The following is a 16,990-nucleotide window of genomic DNA, read 5'->3' as shown; positions in this document are numbered from 1 at the left end:
TTTATTTTTTGCTGCAGGATTGAACACGCGGGTATGTGTTGTGCAGATCCTGAAAGCTAGCTTAACTCCTCCGTGATACTCTGTGACATCACACATAGCTTGGCTATAAAATGATGCCGTTTTTTCCCCCTTTTTACTATGATAGTGAGCTCAGAGTGTTCTATTAATCCTACTGAATTTGGCTGAGTTGTTACAGTAGCGACTCCCGTCGTGTAAATAAACCTTTGGAGTAACCTTCAAAATATCGGAATGCGATAGGATATTGAATGAATTTGTGCTCCTGATCCGTACCAAATAAACATCAGATGCTTCCAATTAGACGGTTCCCTAGAGCCCCCCCCCCCAAAAAAAAACAGCAGTGAGAGATGAAGAATAAATTTGATTGTCTGAAAAAGATATAATTTGAGAAAACACTCGGGGTGAACCTTTTTTGTTGACTTATTAGAAGAGTAACATTGTCTGCTCATCTCTCTCTCTCTCTCTCTCTCTCTCTCTCTCTCTCTCTCTCTCTCAATCTGCAAACCAAAAGCTGTTCACAACGTACCTTCCTTGACTTTAGATTGGCTGAAGTATTTGTTGTGATACCATCAAATTCAGTTGGCGCATTGTTTCTGTTATAGAAACACAGACCTCTGTAAACTAGATCGAGGTCCAGAAGGATGGAGCCAGAAATTACTTGAAGAACAGCAGTGGAACCCATTCTGCAGGCACGATTTAAAGCTAGCAGAAAACATCCTTCCAGTTATCCTAGTTTTCGTTGAAAAGTTAATAACTTGTCCCTCAAAAATCATTTCGGCGTAGGATGCAATTGAAAGGATATTCATAATCCGATGAATGAGAGCCCACTCTTCGGATTATGAATCATAATCCGATGATTCATAATCCTAAAATATTCATAATCCGATGATTCATAATCCTAAAATATTCATAATCCGATGATTGAGAGCCCACTCTTTCCTAAATACCCTCATGAGTTTGATGAAATGAACTTAAACTTTTCATTAAATATGTTCGTGGATAGAATGTTAGATGACTGTCTAACGTCAAACCGATAAGTATAATAGTCGCCACACACCGTATTATTAACGTATTTAGCAAGCGCGTGGGGGGGTCCCTTCTCAGAGAGAGAGAGAGAGAGAGAGAAGGAGAGATTTTGAATACTACCATTCTGGTTTTTACCTTTGAGATTTTTGTATTATCTTCGATCCAGCTTATGTTCCTGCATCATAAAGTTTAGTTTGCGTTTCTTTCCAGTTCAGCATAAGAGTTTCTATTATTCTGCAAATCGTCGGCATATGCTGACGAGCAATAACTATCAAACTCCTTTCGTAGCCACTGATGTAGTACTCAGTTCCAAGCTGGCACAGTAGTTGATCCTTGAAGGCTTTCACGAAACACAGAGCGTGAGACGATATTTTATTTTACGACGGTGATTATTCTCTCAGTGAACTCTGCCAGTCTGTGAGCAAGCTTAAGCTGCTCACGGACGGTTTCTCACCAAAGCGAGAAGAAAGCACCTTCAAACTCAAAGAAGATCACTAAAGAATGTTTGCGCCTATTACGAGCCTTGCAAGCTCGATGCGAGCTTCTTCAGTGCCTCTACAAGGTTTAAATCCGAACTGATTGTTTTTGCAAGCAAACTGTTATCCTAAGTAAAGAAGTAATTCTAAACTACGGTAATCTTTCCAAAAACTTCCCAGATTTTCAACAAGGCAATTGGCCTGTAAAATCTTGATCCAGATTCAGATTTACTTCCTTAAAGAATATTTTAAAAGTGCTGGCTTCCAATATATGGAAATTGCCTCCTGTATGCAGTTGTTAAATAATAACAATAAGACAAAAGGTTTAACCTGCTGAAACTTTATTATAAATTCTCCCTTCAAACATGCCCGCAGACTTGTGTTTAATTTTATTTTTGAGATGGCAAAATGGATTTCTTCCTCTCAAAATGGTGCAATTCTAATCGTAGGAGGACCATAACCCTGTTCAGTTGGCGTATAACAGAATCAGAAGTGATACCATCTTTTGGGAATAAGTGTCCAGAATATTATTTACTGTTTCTGTCCAAGTTTTGTTGTTTCTTCTCCGTTTATAATTTTTTTCTGTTAGAATCTATACGCCTGGTCAAGAATCTACTCACATCCAAAATTGCAATTTATTTCATGCATTACGAAAGTTTGCCAAGAAATGCGTTTGCCAAATGATTAACACTAAGTTTAAATCTTACATCAATTGCGGCTGTTTCTCCTGTTACTTCTGCTACTGTTCCTGCCAGTTTGCTAATTCGTCTGTTATTATAACTAGACCAATAATTCCAGATTTCCAATTATTCTGTAGATCTGCTTGTAGCGCTCCTGGAACTGTTTTTTTTTTTTTTTGTTTTTTTTTTGGCACAATGAACTTCTCTATAAATAGAGTATTTACTGCATCATTGCATTTATGTAAATAGCCTTGCGCATTTTAGAAAACTGACCTTTAAATCAATTACTGAATACCTGAAGAACAAATGTATTTGTTAAACGGAACTTAAATTGGCTAACTGTGTTAGATTGAACTTAATATTTTTCTTCTTCTTCTTCTTCATGTATCATCTCCATCTTGGAGGTTAGAGACCATCAGACACCAGTAGTCCTCTACTTCTATGAATGATTTATTCTGTGGAAAGTCCGTCCAGTATTTTTTTTTTCATCCATCCAGTTTCTTCCTTTCCTTTCTCTGTTTTTTGCTGGAAATTTTCCCTTCTGTGATCAATTTAGGTTTTTCATATTTTGAACCTCTTATGATGGGGTCACAAGTAGCCTATTTTCAGTTTGCAGATTTTGTTTGATAGTTTCCTTTTGGTGCCGCTCATTTGAAGGACTGTTTGATTGTCCTTTTGATTTTCATCACTCCACTCAATCTCATATTTCAAATGCTTGATTCGCATCCATACATTAAAATGGGCTAGATGTAACGCTTTAAAAATTTTAGTCTTATTTTAAGGCATAGTTTTCTTTCGAAGGATGGGTTCTTTACTCTGCCGAATCCAATCCGAATTTCGATTTCTCTGGTCTGTTCATTGTCTGAAGCGAGGGGTTTTCAAGATAGCAGCAGTTGTTTATAAGATGTTATTTTTAGATTTTATTTGGAATGTAGTTTCATCTCTATTTACACACATAATTTGTTTTGTTTTTTTTTTGTATTTATTGAAAGGTTTCATTTTGTTTTTCTATTGCTTCTAACAAATTTTGGGGGTCGATTGCTTGTGATTACTGTTAACTCCATATCATCTGCATATCTTAAATTGCTGACTGTCGTTCCGTTTATAACAATTCCTTCTTTTCTATTTTCCAGTGATTCTTGGACTATTACTTCTCAGTGAGTGTTGTACAATGGGGAGAGAGAGAAAATATATCCTTCTCTAGCACCTTTTTTGATTTCATCTTTATAAGTCTGCCTTTTGAATCAAGGCCATTTCTTTTGAGGATTTCCATTAACTTTTCGCGTTTAATTCTACCAAATGATTTTTCATAATCGAAAAAGCAAATGAATAAAATTATTTTCATTTCTATAACTTTTTCTGTTAAGGTAATAATAAAATAGCTTCTCTTGTCTATTCCATTCCAGGTCTGAATCCAAATTTTTCTTTGCCAATCGCCATTTCAGCTTTCCTATAAATTCTGTTGTGGATGATCTTTAAAAGAATTTTGTTTATACGACTCAAAAGACAGAGGGTTCTATGTCCAGCACACGTTAGTGTTTTCGGCTTTTTTTTTTCGTATCTGCATTGTGAATGAATTATTCTTTTCTTCTGGTATTTTCTCTGTTTCATAAATACATTATTGAGGAGTCTTATTCCTTTATTCCAAATCACTTATATTTTTAACCGATTCTATTGAGATATTATCTGTTTCTATTGCCTTTCATTGTTTTATGTCCTGAAAAGCATATCTTACTCAATCTTCAATAATTCAATAATTTCTGGCCCTTCTATCTATATCTAGATGATCTCTTTGGTCATCATATTATTCTTTAAATATTCCTGCCATATAATCTTATCTTCCTTTCTGCTATATATCCTTTGTTACCTTGCCTTGTGTTTATTCATTATTCATCCTGTCATTATTTGTTTTTCAGTTATTTCTTTGATTCTTTTGTTTAGTGCCTTCGTACTGTGTGTTTTCTGTAGTTCCGTTTCCTTATATTCGTGTTCATGCCACGCTTCTTTTGCCTTGACAATTTATTTTTTTTTGATCAAATGGGTGGGCTATATTGCTTTATATTTAATGGAGTTTACGTTTTTATGTGTCTTTCTCTCATTTGTTAGATCCAATATTTCTTCTGTCATCTAAGCTTTCTATTTCTCGTTTTTTCTTGGTTCCAATAACCATTTCAGCCGATTGTTTTATTGCATTTTCAGCTTTTTCCAATGTTCTTCATGGTTTATTTCTCTATTATCACCTATTTTTATACTGTAAATTTTTCAAGTCCTTCAATGTTTTCTAAACTCTTTTTGGCTCCTTTAATTTTTTTTCCAGTTTTATATTAAGAAATGAAACTAAAACATTGTTGTCTCTTCCACAATCTGGTCTGGAATAAGCTTTTGTATTACATATCATGTTTCTTAACAATTAATATTTATTAAGTGAAGAACTTAATACAGATTTTGTAAATTACACTTTATGATCTGTTAAATATTATTATTTAAATTCGTATACATTTTGTGCGGGTAAGTATAACTTTTCCTCTTTCTTTTTGTCCTGACCTGGGCACCAAGGATTTGCCTCCACCCAGAAGTATCGCACTTCTCCTGTGAGTGTAGGTTCTTGTTTCTTCGTAGACCAGCTGTGTAGTATAGTAGAATTGACCTATCTTACCATGGTTAGGGACGTGTACTCAGAAGCAACCAACCAGATGATTGCCACTTCTGGGTAGCCAAGAGGCCAGCACGACACAATAACACAACACATACTATTGCTTGCAAAATTATCTTATCTCTAGACAGCTATAAACGAGGCTCCACGGTTCCCTTTTGCCTGTTTGAGATGCAAATTTCTTCCACATTTTACTTTAATAGATAGTTTTAACTTATTCCCGTTTAAGGTTGAAGTCGGTTGACATCTGTCTAGAAGTTTTAGTCGAAGTTGAAGTCGCTGACATCTGTCTAGAATTCGATTAACTTCTTCATTACTCCAAGTTCTGTGTCTACGTTAAAGTCCATCTGGCGTTATTGGGCAGTTTTCTGGTTCGTTCGGGTGAGTCCTTGGTCCGCCAGGAGTTGAATCGAAAATTTGAACTTTCTTCTTGCAGACTGTCATATAGCTTTCGGTCTGCGCGGTAGCTTAGCGCCGTTTTCCCCACAATGGGTGAATAAGGCCCAGATTCCAATTCCGTCAGTGATGTGAGGAACTTTTATGGGCTCTCGTTCAGAACTTTGCTCTGAACGAGAAACCAGAGTTTGTCGTACAGCAAAGCGACCAGAGCACACAGGCAATTATGGACATAATACACATGGGTGGCCTGCCATAAACCCTCCCATAATACATATGGCAGGGTTTTTTTCCGTATAGCTTTCATCAGAGCCTTCCTTTCTGAACATAAATGCAAATACCAAAAGCAGATATTCCATTTAGAGCTTCATTGTTACAATCACGGAACTCAGGAACATTGCCTTCCTTAAATCTATCCCAATTTACTTTTTTGAAGTGAAATACAGTTTATATCTAGTAGAGCAGTTAAGGGATGGGCAGCAGGGAATTCACAAAGAGTCATCCTTAAATCTGTTGCAATTTACTTTTCTAATGAATAAATAACGATTTAGATATAATAGGGAAGTTAAGCCTGGGCAGCAGAAGCAGATATTTTAAATATACGCTGTGATCGAACACCGTCCAATTGGTAATAACCTCCCAGGTAGCAATTAGTGAAGCAGCAGAGCCGGTAGCTAATGTGACGTCAGTGGTTGATTGATCAAGTCAGTTTGAGAATACGAAGGGTTGCTTTTGTTGCTTGATTAATAATATAAGTAATCGCTCTTGAAAGTTGTAGTCTTCGAATGCACCCACGGGTTTCAGAATTTCCATGAAACCGGAGCGTAGATTTAGATTTTAAGTCCCCAGAGTTGCTTAACTGTAGATGAAACGATGCTGATAGCATAAACAAGGTATTTAAATTCTATTCATTGTCAATAGAAAGTGAACAATAAACTGCGATTTTACAAATATTGCAAATGGCGTGTAGAGATTTGTGATAATAGTGACATCCAGATCATTGTTAAGATTATGGCTGTCCTGGATCGTTTTGATTAGTTTGTACTAGGCGAGAAGCTAGAAGATAGCCCCTAATTTTCCTTTTAAAGTAATATGGCTCCTGAAGGATAAGTACATCTATGATTTTTTCTTGTGTGCTGACACAGTTCATTTGCAACAGTCCTTGATTTGTCAGCGAAAATTTCAGAGATATTGTATTAAATTAAATTTTATACGAGACGAAATAGATTATCCTTAATCTGTACTACTCTTTGCTATTTTCATAACTCGTAGATACCCGGGGTATTATCCAGAGTCAGATCAGAGCTATCTGTTGTTTTCAGACTTTCCGATTGACAAATATCCCCTGGTGTCATTCTATCACTCTCCAGGTTTATTTGAATAGTTGGATATATCGTTTTATATTAAGTGACACCGAGGTCCATCTTGCTTATTTTAATTAAAAATAAGTGGAAGATGATGGTGCATCTACATAAAAACCATAAAAACATATAAACCATAAAAAAATCAAATATACTATGAAATTATATAAATTTATGTGAATGTGATACATTTTGAACGAACTTAAATCTAATGATTACTGGCTTCCTGAACTGCTCATTTAAAATTTACTGATAATATCGAACAGCCTTATTTTTTAAAACTGTGTTTTTTTGTTTTTTTTTTTCACTTTAAGTCGGTGTCAGTTTGGAAATTATTCGAAACTTGAAGGAACTGGGATAAATTTGGATGTATTTCGTACAAATGTGGCATTGAATCGGGAATAAAATTTTTACATGCATTTATTTTATGTTTTGTTGCATTACCCAGAGTACTTCTGCCCTATGCTTAAGAGGAAAAGTAACATTTTCTGTAATCAGCCATTTTAGTTGCGTGTACCCCTTGTGGCTAAATTTATTTATTTTATATTTTTTATTTAATTCAGATAAAGTAAAATTTGCATTCACCCCTAGACAGCAATCAAATGCTGGGAGGGTAAACAAAACCATAACATAGCAATACAAAATCTATATTGGGTAATATAAAAGATACAAGGCGAAGACAGATTATGTTCGACAAAAATGCTCACTATATACATCATCATCATATTATACTAATTTGTTTTTCGAGCAAACGCTCATCAACAAAATTAACTAAGTTTATAAACAACCACTTATCATAAGAACTAAAATCGACCACTTAGCCTGCTCCCACCACCTAAAAATTTTAACTATTGTGGGAACAGTTACCGCCCCTACCACGAGGAGGTTGGTTTCTACTATCAATTGTATATACGCCCATAAACTCCAAAAAATATCTCTCATAAAAACATCAACTTCTGCACCATCAATTATTTCTCTAAAACTTTAATTCCTTTATAACATTATACATCATCCATCATCATATTATACATTTCTAATTTAAAACACTTCATTAAAATCTAAAAATTCCTTGTAAATTACTAGGCTCCCCAGGAGCCCGCATGGCTCAACATAGCCACTTCTCTTTTACCCTGTACGGCCCCTGTACAAGGATCAGGCCACAACCCTCTTTTCTTGTCCTAATTGCCAGCCGCAACACAACCTGATAAGAGTGCTGACCATTAATCAGCACCAATTTCAACTTTTGATATTTATTATAATCAAAAAATTTTTATCAATTTCCTGGTTTATTTTTAACTTGTTCTTTATATCTCAAATATTCAGGGCACTCTTTACTCCCAACAGAATGGTCAGCGCTCCCACCTTTCTTCTTACAATTTACACACGTTGGTGCATCCCGCTTCTTAGGACAGTCATTAAAAAGATGGCCCTCTCCCGCACAATGCCGACACACCAGCCTTACAATACCGTGAAACATGTCCAAACGCCAGACATCTAAAACACTTGGTTAAAAACATTATCTCCCTCACTTTATAAGAACACCAGTTAATATATACTCGTCCCCTCTCCACCAAGAATTTCCTAAGTCTCTCTGGAACTTCCAATATCCAATTCTTAGTTTCTTTGTCTAAAACTTTAGCCACAGACCTCACCGTGATATCCTTTAAGAACTGCTTCTTGTCCATTCCTGTTTCATATCCATTTTTGGAATACAGCTGCTCAAGAAATTGCCCCTTTTCTATATCAGCTTCAACATCATAAATAATAATCTGACTACCCGCTTTGTTTGGAATTTCCACCTTCATTCCTTGATCTTTTACCTTCTGACAATTAATCAGACACTGCATATCGTGACGAGAGTCGAACTCCATCACCACTCCCTTATCTCGAATTGTCCGAAAGTTCCTCGCTTTTATGTCCTGCAGTTCCGGACGTATTGTCTTCAAAACCTCAGTCTTTACTTCGTCACTTGTCTTGAATTTTTCCGAATCAGCCTTTATAAACAACACATGTTTTTCCTTTTCCACTCTTTCTGGCGATTTGCCTACCACTTTCAATGCTTCAGCAAATGTCTTTTTAACTTGCACTGTAGAGTCATTCTCCTTCAACCTTGCCTTGAGCACCTGATTCTCCACATATATTCCAATAGCCTTCGATTCCAACACGTCCCAAAATTCCAGAATAGCATTCACTGCTTCTCTATTCACTTTGTGACTGTCATTAAACATATACTCATGAAGTTCCTTACGAACAACCTTAATCTCCCTGAACACTTCTCCTACCTCATCCTCATTATCACTTTCGACACGAATTCGCTTGGTTCCAGAACGCTGTATACTTTCTGTAACGTCCATTTCACCCTCAATGGATGAACTTGCTCCATCTCTCTGAGACTGGACAGGAACAGGTTCCATTCCAGGTGGAGAGGAATCAATAATTAACACTTCAGGTTCAGACATGCTCACAGGCCAGAAAACACTGACTGCTCTAGTTCACTTGTTAAACCCAGAAACCGTAGTCCCTTTCTACCTCAGTTCGGCCGTACTTGACGGCACCGGTTTCTCTTTGCCGGCCAGGAGATCCTGGCCGCCCACCCCGCACAACGTGGATGTGGAAACCTTCTAGCAGATTACAAGCACTGACAAAGTTAGTACAAAAGTTAATAGTATTGTTCTATCACTTTATTAAATCACACACTAACAGATGCTGTGCACCCGTGCCATTCTTCTTGGTCGCGGGGCGCTCACTATATACAGTCAGCATCTGTCCAAGAAGAGTGCGGGGATGCTGTAGGCTGACTGGAACAGGAGAAGGAGCACAGATGATCCTTAATTACAGAAGCCACGTAGTACGATGATGAAATTTGTCAACACAAATTGCCTTGGGGTTCATGGCCTTGTAAGACACAAAGTCTTACAAATTAAATTAAATGTCTATATAATTTATGATAGAACGCTAGATAGAGTGATATGGTAAACTCTTACAAGAAAACACTTAAAGTCACAAATATTGTTTAAGATAGTAGGTCTCGCGCTAATGGAATTAATTTAAGAGAAGGTTAAATTTAATGTACAAGCAAATACACCGTGAAAAGAAACATTAGAAAGAAATATACGATCAGCGCCCACTACCTGAAGCAGCAAGTGAAGATAACGAGACGGAACAGTGGGGAGTTAATTGATGGCATGGCAAAAGGGACGGAGTGCTCCAGAGATTACAATAGGGGTACCAGGTGTAAGCGTTTTTGTTTACTGCAAACAGAGCAGGTGTGGTCATTTTATACAAATGATGCGAGACGAATCAAGTAAATGGACGCAGATGTTTTCCGGATGGATTCTGAGCTCCGAAATTTCTGGTCATTTCTAGAAGGATCGAGAATTCCCTAGAAACGGAAGTTCTTTCTACACCGGAAGGAACTCGGCCTTCCTGTCATGTGTCATAAGCAAATGAGAAGGGAGATGACGACGGTCAGATAGAAATGATTGGTCGAGGAAAGGAGGGGTGTTACTAAATTTTGGGAAATAAAAGGGGAAGAGCGCGCGCAAAAGATATGTGATAAGGTTTTTTTGGAGGTGATTAAGTTTTTTCAGAAAGCGACAAAGCTTTTTTTGAAGTGTGATGAAGTATTTTTCGGAGAGGTATATTTTAGAAGGGTGATGAAGTTTTTTCGGAGAGTGATGTTTTAGATACGTGATAAAGTTTTTTCGGAGATGATAAAGTTTTTCGGAATGTGATAAAGTTTTTTTGGAGATGATAAAGTTTTCTTCGAGAGTGATTTTTTGGAAAGATAGGCCCAGGAAACAGTCCCCGGAAGCGATCCACCAGTAGAACCAGTTATGGTGAGTTCACTAAATTCTGATAGCTTTAACAAAGTGTAGATAAGTTACGGAAAGGGGAACTTTCTCGAGATGGAACATAGAAGTCCGAAAGCGTCCACCGAGAAATATATTTGAAAGGAGGACAGCGAGATAATGCTAACAGAAGAACACCGTAGCGTCCTGTAGAAATAAAGTGATGGGAAGCGACTCCTACTGAATGATCCGGCACAGCAAAGAAGGATACGACACCAGGATGATCGGCGAAGCGAATAGTGTCCCTGGCAGAAGTTAACATTCCGGAATCGGAGAAGAACGTTCCCAAACCAATGGAGGACCCGATGCAGAGCAGAAAGTCACTGGCCACACGTTGTATTAGCGGTAAGATCCAAATCCCCAGAAGTAAGTGGTTAAACAACGAATTTACCTCTATGTAATTGCAAAGGACTGCAGGGAAGATAGATAAATATTAAGTGAGATTTAGGGAAGCATACAGTTAAGAGTTAAGTTAAGGTATAGATAAGTAAGGAAATATCATAGAAATAGTTAATGAAGGATGGTTTACAGTTATGATTTATTTACTGATTGATCAATGGAGTAAAAGTAATAATTTTGGACGGGTTAGCCTATAGAGCAGGTACAGTTGTATGTTATTTGTATAATGTTACTGAAGTAGAGAAATTAGTCGCTATATGCTGAAGTTTACCTGAGGGAATGAAGAAATAAATAATCCCATGTATATTTCATTAACATGTAACTTTAAAGTGCTGGGGAGAGAATAGAATACAATAGAATAGTTTGTAGAGTGGACATAATTCCAGAAGAAGAATTGTTTCAACCATGAAGAAGAATGTAGGATTGTGCTAGATAGGTATGAAAAAGGAAGATATAAATAAATAAATAATAAATGTCAATTGTAATTAAGAAAGAGTTAAATTAAACTGATTGTACGAGATGTTAGTGGGCCTATAGTAAGAAGAAGATGATGGATGGGAGAGCCTAATGACCAGGAACGTGATCCATGCCCTGTACCTATATATGAAGTGAATAATGTGTAATGATTTGTCTTATCTTTTATTTGAAAGTATGTATAATAAACTGATTGTATTTCACTTAATGAAAATGGAGTTTGGTCATTTCTGAACACACAGCAAAACCCAAAGGAGGAGTGCTCTAATATAGAAACTCCCTCAGAACCGGAATTCTTCTGTGAGATAACAAGTCAGATGCAAAGTGGGGATTTTTAAGAATAAAATATAAATAAGTAATAATAAATATAATAAGAGAAACCCCCACCCCCACAGCCTTGTCAACACAAATTGCCTCAGGGTTCATGTTTAAGTCGTTGAGAATTACGATCATGTTTTCTGGGAACATATGACTGAGCGAGCTGATTTGGTTGAGGGCAGATCGGATTACAGATGTTTGCCGAATACTTATTCTTCTGTTATTCTTTGGCAGGATGATGAGCCTATCGATACTGGGAACGTCTAGTTTATCGGAAATGAGTTTAGAGAGGGTAATTATGTTGTGAGTGGTGATGATTTGCTTCCAAGGGGTCATTCCATGCAGTGAATGTAGTAACCCCTAGGATAACAAGGAGATGTCCTGAAATCCTACTGAGGGATCGAAGAAGCCAATACTCAATCCCAAAGAACTGCCGCAGGTAGGTTGGAGGGGCAGAAGACCAGATTTTTGATGCGTAGAGAGCCACAGGAACTACACAAGATCGGATATACTTAGTTGTCAACTTGCTATCGCTGTAATCCAGCAGTTCCTGTCGAGCTGACCAAAGGGCTGAGAAGAATTTGTTTCTAGCTTCCTTGAAATGCTCTTAAAAAGACAGGTTCGTATCACAGACCAAACCTAGGTCTTTGTGAGAGTTGACAAGTTTAAATTGATGTCCACTTATCATTTTTGTAAACGTCATCCGGGCAGATTTTTCGGCATTTAGTTCAAGACCAATATATTGAAGAAAGGTGCTTATCTCGGAGATTTGTTTTGCTGCAGCTGTTTGGATAGAGAGCGCTTGCTCGGGCTAATCCGAAAGAATGAAAAGTTTCAGATCGTCGACATACGATGTCATGTTTTGGAAATTTGCTAGCAGAGGTTCCAAAGCTGCTGCGAACAGTGCTGCTGACAAAACGCCACCCTGTGGAACCCTTCTGAAGACAGTCAAGTGGAGGTATAGTAAAGGTAACGTAGTCAAGTGGTCAGGAGCGTGATGGCAGTAGCATGCGCTCTTTGAGTGGACCGTAGGTTCAACCCCGTGGCTGCTAAATACGATTAACATTTGTATTGATGATCTATTGTAAACTCCACTGACCATGTCGTCTTGCCGGAATATAAACAAGAATAAACCAAACAAACTGCGCATCCATTTACCAGCTTGACTATCTTTATTTCTATGTTCATGTGCCAGACATAAATATTAGATTGGCCTAAACTATGCTTGTCCCAGATGAAATTTGCAATTCATTATTGCTGCATTTGGACAGGAGGTAAATACAGCATTGTAGATGGTCATTTCAAAGCCTAAAACCACAAATTTTGAGGAATATTCCAAGTTAAATTTTTGACACATTTCACTCAACAGAGTAAGCGCTGTTTTATACATTGCTTCTGTTTTGTCTGGTAACGAATTTAACATAAAGACCGTGTTCAATTATGTGTAGTGTAAAAAACTGCAAGAATTATTTCGGGCAGTACCGAAAAGTACAATCTAAATAAATTTTCGCTCTTACAAAAGTGCTTCATATTCACATGAAAATAAATAAATAATCACAATTCTGTGTTCTTTATCACTGATCAATAAAAATAAGTCCACTTTAAGTTGCCTGCCGCATCCATTACATCTGGCTATCACGTTCGCTAGGATTGATGCGGTTATCAATTAACCAGGCGCCTCCGTAGCCAGGTGGGAAGGAGCAGCGGTGCGTAGAAGACGCTTCTTGATTAGACCGTGGTTCGAGCCCGTGACCATCAAATACGGAGGATGCGGAAAGGTCAGGGAATGACCACCGCATATCCCCAGAGCAATATGGCCTTAGTTGCTAATGCTCCTAAAAACCAAATAACAACAACAATCAATTCACCATGAGGTGTGAGAAAACGTGTATGTTTTTCGTCGTGGTCACTTAGTCCAAGTCATCACGTTCAGATTAATAATACCAGTACTCGCTCCACTTACAGAATTGTTACTGTATTCTACCATATTACTGCACAGCAGACAGCAACAGTTGGTCAGGGTCATAGACAGTTATTACTGTAAAAGAGATTTTCATCCCAAGGTGGATCCTATTTAAGAGGATTCTGTTTAAAGTAATTCCGAATCGGATATGCGAAATGTATTACTCACTACTTTATACTTCAGAGAAAACAAATGCGGTTGTCAAATATTCGCTATATTCGTTGCAGTAAGACAATGGAAAAGAAATTCAGAAATTCAATTATCAAACGAGCTTTTACCAACTCGAACTATTAAATACCGCATCAGAGTGATAAAAGTCTGAAATAAAGCAAAATGTGCTGATATTTCGGGTTTGCCAACGCGAATTGATAAATCCTTAGGTTTACCGTATCAGTTCAAAATAAACTAAACATTTCGGGCTTTTGTCGAAGTGAATAGGCATATCCTAGGATTTATCGGATTACGAGCTTTTACAGTAAAATATATAAAATTTTCAAAATCGCAGGGTTTCTGTTTTATGATATTTACTTAAAGAAAGAGCTTAAGCCAGTCTTCTATAAAAGTTCGAATGTTTCACATTGATTGAAAAAGAGAAACTAGTATTCATCGGGAATGGCTCCAGATCAAATTGGCACACCACACAATGAATTTGTCTTCATAGTCTTATCAAAATACTGATAGTTAAGAATGCCCATATTGCTTTATGGTAAAATATAGTAATACTATACATTAATATTAATACTTTATGCTATGGATAAATGTCAAAAGACGAATTTCTTACCATTAATCTTTTTTTTCTTCAACGGAGGGAGTTATTCTAGAGTGGTTTTCCCAGGCCTGCTATTTTTGTGTAATAACGTAATGTGGCACAGAAGTAAGAGCTGTTATAATACTACAGTTCAGTCCGTGTACCATGCAAATATAAGCATTGCTAAATTTTCCTTCATTCAAATAATTATTATTGTGAAAGTTCTGATTTTTCAAATACCAAAATAATATTCCAATAAACGGCTAAGTTTTGCATCTGCGCAACATACTTCCAAAGCCGAACAGCCCCTTTCAGCAGTATTGTGTTATGTTATTTCGTAATGCATAACGAACACATATTATCAATTCAGGGAACGGGGGAAAAACCCGAAACGTCACTTCCCAAGGAAGCAGATGTGCTGATCTCTTGCGAAGATGGACAGGTGTGCCTATACACTTTTAGTGTATTCATACACCTGCTCTTAGTGATTGCAAAAGTAACAGATGCTACAATGTCTGAGTTTAAAAATTTCTGAATTCAACACGTTAACTGCCGTAATATTAAAGACGAAAAATTATACGTGGGGCCACCAACTTTTTTTTATTTACCTGACCTGCCACATGCGTAAAAATTTTTCTGAACTTTATAAAGCTGGATTTAGTTTTAAGAAATGCAAAAAAAAAAAAAAAAATATCCTTTCAAAAATTTAAGGAGGCGTATTATTTTTGAATAAGAATTTGCCGTGCTCTCTCTCTCTTAAATACAAAGATTGTTCGCCCAACAAAAAAAGGGAAATTCTTATTTTTGTGTATCGTGTTTGGTTCTTCCTTTCATTTGGTCCAAATTCATTGTTTTTGGTTCATTTCATTTTGTCCCTATAAGTTAAAGTTTTCTACATTTTTCCCAATAATTCAGCGAAGTGATTTCCTTTAAATTAATAGTCTTATTAGGTCTGTGTAGCTTTACCTGTACAGCTTTTATATTTTACTGAAATCTGTTAACGTTTTGTTGATAAGTTCTTGAAATCAAAACTACGGATTTTAATGAAAATCCGAGCTAAAGTAGAATAAACCCAACGAAAGTGATTTTGCGTAATGTGTCCTTTTGAGAGAAAATTATATTTAGCAGATATTGTAAATTAGGAAGGAAGCAACATAATTATAACGTACAATGCATTCCTTCGGTTTCATGAGTGGTGTCCTGTGTATTAAAATGCTGGACCAGGAAAAAATTCAAGCCAGGGCCATCTCCTGGTCAGTATGCTATTACATGTAGTAAGAGCGTACTATTGTAGGCTATTACTACAAAGACATATCTTTGATGAGAAATCGAGTTAGTGATAATAACCAGAATTAAATTTGTTGATATTTATTATATAACTACGTAACTTAAGTATTCAACACTGATTGGATATAATCATTATTGGGTACAGAGATGACTAAAGGAATCTTACAGTGAATCGTGTCTACAAATGAACAAAATATAAATACAAAATTACGCTACATTCATCACCTTCCATCATATGACGTAGTCAGAAAGGTGTCTAGTTACATTAATTTTCCAAAGAATAATCTGCCAATAAAATAAATAAATAAATTACGAAAGGTAAAAGCAAAAATATGATAAATGAAATAAAAATGATAGTAAATAAAATACTATTAATCACAACATCAAATTACATATTCATGCTAAGACACAGCTATACTTTATACAAGTCCAAAAGGGTGTCGCAATAGGACTTATCAGTCAACCATAGATCCAGGTCGATGTTCATCGGGTTGAATGTGTCAAGAGTCACATTTGAGGGGTGTCTATCGAAGCTATGTAACCTCTGGAGCATTGAGAGCAAGGATGAGATGCTGCGAAGGTGTCTTTCTCTTCCTGGCAAACTCCACCCCATCGTGTTCCAAATGTTTAAATGATCATATTTGGACGAGCACAGAAGAAGAAATTTATTTTTATTTTCAGCACATGGGCTCGGTGGACTGTGGGCGTGTACCCAAGGTTGAATCATAGTGTAATCTTGGATGCGGTGTAGGTCTGGCAAGACCATTCGTTGGCCCACTGCAGCATCCATAGTTCCAGACCCCATAGATTTTGAGTATGTTGAGTGCAGCAACAGACCAAACTTCAATAGCATATGATAACATATTGCTGTAGTATAAGTTGCAAGGTATTTCCTGATGATTTCTTTATTGTGTATTTTTTACGAATCTAATTTTATTCCTCATAAAGCTCTTAAAGGTTTTGTGGTATTAATAATGGACACACTGATTGTACGTCAGGATACTCAAGAATTTCACGCTATTTGTGGGAGAAAACGTCCCTACTTCTAGCCTACTAAGGCTAGAAGTAGGGGTGATGCAATATCATTCAACACAGCCACTACATGGCATGCAACACACTGTTTTGTTTAAAATTATTTAAGATCAGAAAAACGTTACGAACAAATATATTAGTCTTTATTCAATTGTAGAGTTTACAAAGACTGATATACTGTGTATATCAGTCTTTGTAAGTTTTTCAGCAAATTAGCGTAGATGGGTTCTATCGAGGGAGCACTAACTGTTCAATGAATTATAGAAATTAATGAATGCAAAATGTGCTAGATAATGTGTTTCTTGTAT

General features: G+C 36.7%; 1 protein-coding gene across 2 annotated transcripts in view; it reads right to left on the bottom strand.

Annotated features, from left to right (window-relative positions):
• The window catches only part of LOC150076588 (uncharacterized), a 160,480-nt gene that overhangs the window by 36,427 nt on the left and 107,063 nt on the right, over nt 1-16,990 (bottom strand). The window contains exons 1-2 of one of the 2 annotated variants that reach the window (XM_090387621.1): nt 14,596-14,674; nt 14,397-14,421 (exon numbers count right to left, since the gene is read on the bottom strand). The exons of the other annotated variant lie outside the window; for it this stretch is intronic. Of the exons in view, the coding sequence (XP_090243747.1) occupies nt 14,397-14,399 (3 nt within the window). The 5' untranslated portion in view covers nt 14,400-14,421; nt 14,596-14,674. Of the gene's footprint in view, nt 1-14,396; nt 14,422-14,595; nt 14,675-16,990 lie in introns of those variants that run through there. 2 annotated transcript variants of the gene reach the window in all.

Source organism: Mastigoproctus giganteus, chromosome 13, assembly GCF_048544385.1.
Source record: "Mastigoproctus giganteus isolate SK-2022 chromosome 13, ASM4854438v1, whole genome shotgun sequence".
Lineage (NCBI taxonomy): Eukaryota > Metazoa > Arthropoda > Arachnida > Uropygi > Thelyphonidae > Mastigoproctus > Mastigoproctus giganteus.
This window is presented reverse-complemented; position numbering and strand designations above follow the sequence as displayed.